Raw genomic sequence first — 8,136 nt, forward strand, 5'->3', positions numbered from 1 at the left:
AATTATCACAAACAGAAAGATTATTAGAACCCTTTTTCTCATGATTTCTATCTTATATTCATGAATGTATTTTGCAAGAATACAAATAGTTAACAGAATAAACATGTTTAAATCGTATAATGTGCACCAAATATTTTTTTTTTCAGGATATTGTTTTTGCTGCTAAATTATACAGTCAGCTAGTTTAATTTCATAGCTTATATATTTTTATTCAAATGTAGTTTTTCTCTGTAATGAGGAAGTGAGTATTTAGTGGATTGCGTTTAACAAAGGGTTTAAAAGTGACCATTAGTTCCTCAAACACAGTATTGATATTCTGTAGTGTAGAAAAAAAATAGCGCTGGTGTTGAATTGGCCAATTCTTAGAATTTGGAATGCTCTATGTAATCTTACACTGCAAAATAATAACTCGAAAAGATTAAAAGATAACATCATAATTATTTATTGAACCCTTAAATTAATCAATTATATAATGAAAGCCATAAAAAACAGACAATTAATCGCAATAACCGTGATTAACCGATTAACGATTAATCGTCAGCCAAATTGCATAATCGTGACAGCCCTAATTAGCATCTTCATGGAAATTAATATACATCCACGGATGCAGGTGATTGATTTAAAGTTCTTCTGTGTTTGCTCAGGTGGTCCAAACAGACTGATGTGGGCATCACTCATTTCCGTTCCGGTATGAGTCATGAGGAGGATCAGCTGATTCCTAATCTGTACCGCTACATCCAGCCATGGGAGAGCGAGTTCATTGACTCCCAGAGGGTTTGGGCCGAATACGCCCTCAAACGACAGGAGGCCATTGCTCAGAACAGGTACTGTCCTCTTAACCAAACCCAATTCTTTATTATGTTGATGGGTTAATTCTTATTAATATGAGTTTGATACTCTTCAGACGTTTGACACTGGAGGATCTGGAGGACTCCTGGGACAGAGGTATTCCACGTATTAACACACTCTTCCAGAAGGACAGACACACTCTGGCTTATGACAAGGGTTGGAGAGTCAGAACAGACTTCAAGCAGTACCAGGTAAAAGTCTTTCCTTCTGGTTAGGGCTGCACGATAAATCGCATGCGATATTTAACGCGCATCTTATCAGTAAAGCTGGTTCTGTAATCAGCGGTAAATCTCCATCACGTGCGTGCTTTCACATTGAGCAACATTAACTACACAGAGGGTGAACATGACTTGCATGTTGAAAGCAGTGCCAGTCATCAGTTAGATTTATTTTGTTTTGTTATTTAAATAAAGGCTTTTGATTGTGTTTTCAGGTGTTGAAGCAAAATCCATTCTGGTGGACTCACCAAAGGCATGATGGGAAATTGTGGAATTTAAACAACTACCGTACCGACATGATCCAGGCTCTTGGAGGAGTGGAAGGCATTCTTGAGCACACGCTCTTCAAGGGAACCTACTTCCCCACCTGGGAGGGTCTCTTCTGGTAAGACCTTTTTTGTTGTCACACATTCAGTATAGTTAACGCTATTTTTGACAATGTTTTTAAGACTCATTCGCTCAACATTTTTATCTCTTATAGGGAAAAGGCCAGTGGTTTCGAAGAGTCCATGAAATGGAAGAAACTCACCAATGCTCAGAGATCTGGTCTGAACCAGATTCCTAATCGACGATTCACCTTGTGGTGGTCTCCTACAATCAACAGAGCCAATGTATGTCTATGAAAAGCCATTACATTTAGACAGCATTTTCCCCACCCTTCTTTTTCTTGAGACTCACTCATTCTCTTGATGTTCTTGTAGGTATATGTGGGTTTCCAGGTGCAGTTGGACCTCACTGGAATCTTCATGCATGGTAAAATCCCAACTCTCAAGATCTCTCTGATCCAGATCTTCAGAGCTCACTTGTGGCAGAAGATTCATGAGAGCGTCGTCATGGATCTCTGTCAGGTAAAGAGATGTGCTTCCTATAAATGGGTCAGGATATTATGCGGTGAATATTACTCATGATTATTTAACAGGACTGTTCTATACAAACTGTTTGTGTGGTTTCATACTTTAGACTGAAATGTTACGAACAATTGGCTTATTCAGAAGGATGCCATCAGTAAACTTTTGTTTGCCCTGTGTAGGTGTTTGACCAGGAGCTGGATGCTTTGGAGATTGAGACAGTCCAGAAAGAGACAATCCATCCCAGGAAGTCTTACAAGATGAATTCCTCCTGTGCTGACATTCTGTTGTTTGCCTCCTACAAGTGGAACGTCTCTCGTCCCTCGCTTCTAGCAGACTCCAAGTATGTGTGATTGAAATGAATGAATCCACTGACATCTAAAAAATCAGGAGGAAAAATGAAAACATTTCACAGATAATACTTGCATGTAAAAACCACATTAAAGACATACAGTCCTGTTGTATGGTATGGTAAATGTCTGATTCGTTCTATAGGGATGTTATGGACAGCACCACCACGCAGAAGTACTGGATTGACATTCAGCTCAGATGGGGTGACTACGACTCTCATGACATTGAGCGATATGCCAGGGCCAAGTTCTTGGATTACACCACTGACAACATGAGTATTTACCCATCACCCACTGGAGTCCTGATTGCCATTGATCTGGCATACAACCTTCACAGGTCAGTTTATTATAGCATATTGTGTAGGTCAGGGCTGTCCAAACTCGGTCCTGGAGGGCTGGTGTCCTACAGAGTTTAGCTCCAACCCTAATTAAACACACCTGAACCAGCTAATCAAGCTCTTACTAGGCATAGAAACTTCCAGTCAGGTGTGTTGAGGCAAGTTGGAGCTAAACTCTGCAGGACACCGGCCCTCCAGGACCGAGTTTGGACAGCCCTGGTGTAGGTGATTTAAATCACAAAGTCAAGTACAAGTTTGTTACACATCCCAAAAACAGCGACAGAGCATCGAGTATTTATGATTTGTTTGTTTCTCTCTCTACAGTGCTTATGGTAACTGGTTCCCTGGAGGTAAGCCCCTGATCCAGCAGGCCATGGCGAAGATAATGAAGGCCAACCCAGCTCTATATGTGCTAAGAGAGCGAATCCGCAAGGGTCTGCAACTCTACTCTTCAGAGCCCACTGAGCCTTACCTGTCTTCCCAGAACTACGGAGAGCTGTTCTCCAACCAGATCATCTGGTTTGTGGATGACACCAATGTGTATAGAGTCACCATCCACAAGGCAAGTGAATTTAACATCATGAAGATGTTCCTTTTGGTGTTTATATTGTTTTCTTTTCTTATGTTTTCTATAGATTGTGTGCCAAATATTTTAATCTTTCATTTCCCATTTTAGACCTTTGAAGGAAACTTGACCACAAAACCAATCAACGGAGCCATTTTCATTTTCAACCCCAGAACTGGACAGCTTTTCCTGAAGATCATTCACACATCTGTATGGGCAGGACAAAAGCGTCTTGGCCAGGTAAGTCTGTCACTCTGTGCTCTGTATTTTGTCTCCATAAGGTTACTGTGGTCTGCACAAAGCAGTCCCTCGTGTCTCTGTTTGCTTGGTTATACATTTTGCATTTGTGTTTTTGTAGCTAGCTAAGTGGAAAACTGCTGAAGAAGTGGCTGCCCTGATCCGATCGCTGCCTGTTGAAGAGCAGCCCAAGCAGATTATTGTGACCAGGAAGGGCATGTTGGATCCTCTTGAGGTTAGAACCAACCATTAAAACTGTTAAAGGCAAAGTAGCTGTTTTATAGCACTGGTAAGTTATTGAAGATGTTAACTTTTAAGCTAACAGCTGTCTGTTTTCCTCAGGTGCACTTGCTGGACTTCCCCAACATTGTAATCAAGGGCTCTGAGCTCCAGCTACCCTTCCAGGCCTGTCTGAAAGTGGAGAAGTTTGGAGACCTCATTCTGAAGGCCACAGAGCCTCAAATGGTCCTGTTCAATCTGTATGACGATTGGCTGAAGACCATCTCCTCTTACACTGTAAATCCTGCTCTTATACTATAATTTTGACCTAACTGAAATCATGAATAGCTTCTGAGGGTTACACTGGTCATTACTACAATGTCTAAAACTAGTATGTTTTTGTTGCCTAGGCATTCTCTCGTTTGATCTTAATCCTGAGAGCACTTCATGTCAACAATGACCGTGCCAAAGTTATCCTGAAGCCTGACAAGACCACGATCACCGAGCCCCACCACATCTGGCCCACTCTGACCGATGAGGAGTGGATCAAAGTGGAGGTGCAGCTCAAAGATCTCATCCTGGCTGACTATGGCAAGAAGAACAAGTGAGTACTAGATAATGAATGCTGACTGGAAAATGCATATGGATGTGAAATGGTCCACTTTTCAGATATTAATTTTGTTAACTTCTCCACAGTGTGAATGTGGCATCTTTGACCCAGTCTGAAATCAGGGACATCATCCTGGGTATGGAGATCTCTGCTCCATCCCAGCAGAGACAGCAGATCGCTGAGATTGAGAAGCAGACCAAAGAGCAGTCTCAGCTAACAGCCACACAAACTCGCACTGTCAACAAACACGGAGATGAGATTATCACCTCCACCACCAGCAACTACGAGACGCAGACCTTCTCTTCCAAAACCGAATGGAGAGTTAGGTGTGGAAAGTTTTCCATGTTACTCTTGTCTTTATAGTTGTTAAAACACAGCTAGACTTTGTTTTTAAACGGTTTTCCTGATCTCACAGGGCGATCTCTGCTGCCAACTTGCACTTACGTACTAACCACATCTACGTGTCATCGGATGACATCAAAGAAACTGGCTACACTTACATCCTGCCCAAGAACGTTCTGAAGAAGTTCATTTGCATCTCAGATCTGCGTGCTCAGGTTAGATTGACCGATTGTACTTTTTAACATGTTTTCCCTTGTGAATCTTCTTCCTTTGCTTCGTTAGTAGTATTCTAAACCTGAACTTAGTTTGCATCTCTAATGTTTTCCTGTAGATTGCAGGTTACCTGTATGGAACCAGTCCTCCAGATAACCCTCAGGTAAAGGAAATCCGCTGCATTGTGATGGTGCCACAGTGGGGTACACATCAGACCGTTCACCTGCCCAACCAGCTGCCACAACACGAGTACTTGAAGGTCAGCATTTTACACGCATGCATATGACTACAAGGTGGCCGCGGGTCCTTAAAAAGTCTTAAAATGTCTTAAATTCAGATTCAGTAGGTCTTAAATATTTTGGTCACATATATTTAGTTATAAATATATGTACATATATTTACATATATACATATATTTAGTTATAAATATATGTAGTTACCGCGTCATCGGAGAGAATTGCGGTTACAGAATACAGTCGAACACCATACAGTCGAACACCAGCTCGCTGTCCAGCCTCCGAACTACTTTAAATGGGTTAATGCAAGTTTACTGAAAAATGGCTTGAGAATTGTACTTGCCCGACAGGACTAATAGCCTGATTAAAACTTAAGTGACAAAATATAATCACGCATCAAAACGCGTGAATGATTCTTCTGATTTTATTACATTCAGCTTAAACAGCGATTGATAATTGATAGTGTATTTCTATTATCAATGTCGCGCTGTTGAGGATCTCGGTGATGCGACACTTTTGTTTTGTGGGAATATTGTCTGCTGATATGAAAAGTTCACTGTATATCGTAATAACAAATAGAATTTTTGACAGCGATGATATTTTGTTTTCTTTTTACATTTAAATGCGTTAAATATTACATGTACAGCTTCTGTCACGAAAACAAATTCCTCGTATGTGTAAACATATACCTGGCAATAAAGCTCATTCTGATTCTGATTCTATACGTATGTAATATAATGTGTATTTCCATCACAGGCTTGGTCTTAAATTTCACATAAGGTGGTATTAAAAAGGTCTTAAAAAGTCTTAAATTTAACTTGTTCATATCTGTAGACACCCTGGACTATAGTTTGGTGTTATCAGCAAACTATGTCTTCCCAGCCGTATCAAACCGTTTGAATGCCTCTTGAATTTCATAGGAAATGGAGCCTCTTGGATGGATCCATACACAGCCCAATGAATCGCCCCAGCTCTCTCCTCAAGATGTAACCACCCATGCAAAGGTCATGGCTGACAACCCATCCTGGGATGGCGAGAAGACTATCATTATTACTTGCAGGTACAGTTTTAGCACACTAATGCACTGTGGCTGCACTTTTAACATCCCAGAGTATAATGATTGGCCAGTGTCATGTATTCAATGTGGCATTTGTGGGTTTTAAACATTTGGTTTTCATTATCTAGTTTCACCCCTGGTTCCTGCACGCTAACGGCCTACAAGCTGACTCCCAGTGGATATGAGTGGGGTCGACAAAACACAGATAAGGGAAATAACCCCAAAGGTTACTTGCCCTCTCACTACGAAAGAGTCCAAATGCTTTTGTCTGACCGTTTCCTTGGCTTCTTCATGGTGCCTGGCCAAGTCTCCTGGAACTACAACTTCATGGGTGAGCATAGCTTTAAAATGATACATTTTTAAGTGATTTTTCACCTTTTGTAAGTTGCAGATACAGCATTCTGCTCTTCTAACCTCTCCCTTTTCATTCTAGGTGTTCGCCATGATCCCAACATGAAGTATGACCTACAGTTGGCCAACCCAAAAGAGTTCTACCATGAAGTTCACAGGCCATCTCACTTCCTCAACTTCGCTTCTCTGCAGGAGGGTGAACTCTACAATGCTGACCGTGAAGATATGTATGCATAATAGTACAAACAGTGACTATATAAAGTAAATACACCCAACAGGCTAAAGCAGTGTTTTTGTAATGTTTTGTCACCAAGACTCACTCTATACTGTTTGCAATAATGTAAATGCTTAGAAACTCAAAGCATGTCATCTGTTTATGGGTTTATCATAATTGCCTGGCATTGAGTTGATTATGCGCATTGCTGAAAGCACATTTTGTGCTTGCTTTCTGAATGAATTCTCATCTGAAAATATCTATACCCTTTTTCGTAATAATTGTTTGTAGTACATTGTGTTTTTTATAAATCCAGAATAATTTGTCTGTACCCTGTAGCTATGTTGTGCATCTGTTATGTACACTGGGTTTAAATAAAGATCACCGCTTTTATAATAATTTGAGCTTGATCTCGTCACTTCTGTTGGTTTCATGGCTTAAAATCGTCAGTGTCCACTGAAGGAACATTAGCTGTTCTATCTAAAGAGCAAGGGCACTGTATGCCTTGAGAGCAAACCAATCTGCATGCATATGTTACAGTCCACTGAGCAGCCCTGAACATATGATATGGCAAGTTGTTTTAACATTTATTCCTTGAAGATATTTTATCTATTTGGATAAGTCAATACAATGGCAGTACATTGTGACTAATGCTTAAAGATGCACAAAAACAGTGTCAGCAAAAATAATTTTTGGTTTTGGTCAAAAAAAGCAAATTTGCACCTGCCTTTGCTTTTCTGCGTGTTTGTAGCTTAAAAGTGTTTTGAGATCCATAAATGCAGTGCCACTGATGTCAGAGAACAAAGTGCATATTCTTCATTGCCATTATCTAGCAGCTCTCTGTTTCTGTTGGATTATCTGAAAGGAATTTTGCTTATGGTTCACATGACTTTGAGTTTGCGAACATGCACAGCTGTGAATTCACAGTAAAATTGCTTAAATATGTTTACTGTATGTTTCTAGTATGCATTTCAGGTTTCCTAGAAGCAGTTTCATAGACACTAATAGCTATGTAGACAGTAGCAATTGTTTATAAATGATTACTAGTAACTGCTTTATTTTATTTTTTAAATATCTCTGTAGTAAAGATTTTTATTTTAACTATAAAGTAGTTCTGTTTAGTAGTCTTAATTTTTCATTACATATGACATTACAAAAATCACTGGTACCTGAGCAAAAGAAATATTACTAGTAATAACGGATATAGTGTCACAAAGAGATACTAGTTGCTATTGGAACTACTAGTATTTAATGAGTAGTTACATGTGATATTAAAACCTACTAAACTTAGTAGTAATTTAAAAATATGTACTAGTAACATAGATCCTAGTTAGTTTGAATGTTAACAATGCTTGCCATATGTGCTATATTAAAGCTATCGGGTTACATTGGTCAGAAAAGAACAACCATGGCAAACAAGCGCTGTAGGCTGTCACAGATGTACTTCTGCTCAGCGACTTTTTTTTTTTTTTTTTATAAAAGAATGCTA

The 8,136-nt window shown here is 39.7% G+C and overlaps 1 protein-coding gene across 3 annotated transcripts in view; it reads left to right on the plus strand.

Annotated features, from left to right (window-relative positions):
- Positions 1-7,020, plus strand: part of LOC107756948 (pre-mRNA-processing-splicing factor 8-like) — a 26,173-nt gene extending 19,153 nt beyond the window's left edge. For 2 of the 3 annotated variants that reach the window (XM_016574279.1, XM_016574286.1), the window contains exons 25-42: positions 645-824; positions 905-1,040; positions 1,283-1,452; positions 1,549-1,678; positions 1,769-1,915; positions 2,098-2,258; positions 2,411-2,602; positions 2,928-3,165; positions 3,280-3,408; positions 3,527-3,640; positions 3,748-3,921; positions 4,035-4,228; positions 4,321-4,560; positions 4,650-4,791; positions 4,908-5,048; positions 5,946-6,085; positions 6,211-6,413; positions 6,516-7,020. In XM_016574279.1, the coding sequence (XP_016429765.1) occupies positions 645-824; positions 905-1,040; positions 1,283-1,452; positions 1,549-1,678; positions 1,769-1,915; positions 2,098-2,258; positions 2,411-2,602; positions 2,928-3,165; positions 3,280-3,408; positions 3,527-3,640; positions 3,748-3,921; positions 4,035-4,228; positions 4,321-4,560; positions 4,650-4,791; positions 4,908-5,048; positions 5,946-6,085; positions 6,211-6,413; positions 6,516-6,670 (2,986 nt within the window). In that variant the 3' untranslated portion in view covers positions 6,671-7,020. Of the gene's footprint in view, positions 1-644; positions 825-904; positions 1,041-1,282; positions 1,453-1,548; positions 1,679-1,768; positions 1,916-2,097; positions 2,259-2,410; positions 2,603-2,927; positions 3,166-3,279; positions 3,409-3,526; positions 3,641-3,747; positions 3,922-4,034; positions 4,229-4,320; positions 4,561-4,649; positions 4,792-4,907; positions 5,074-5,867; positions 5,900-5,945; positions 6,086-6,210; positions 6,414-6,515 lie in introns of those variants that run through there. The other variant, XM_016574293.1, reaches the window with a different exon arrangement.
- The last annotated feature ends 1,116 nt before the right edge of the window (positions 7,021-8,136 follow it).

Source organism: Sinocyclocheilus rhinocerous, unplaced genomic scaffold, assembly GCF_001515625.1.
Source record: "Sinocyclocheilus rhinocerous isolate Xijiao unplaced genomic scaffold, SAMN03320098_v1.1 scaffold1152, whole genome shotgun sequence".
NCBI lineage: Eukaryota > Metazoa > Chordata > Actinopteri > Cypriniformes > Cyprinidae > Sinocyclocheilus > Sinocyclocheilus rhinocerous.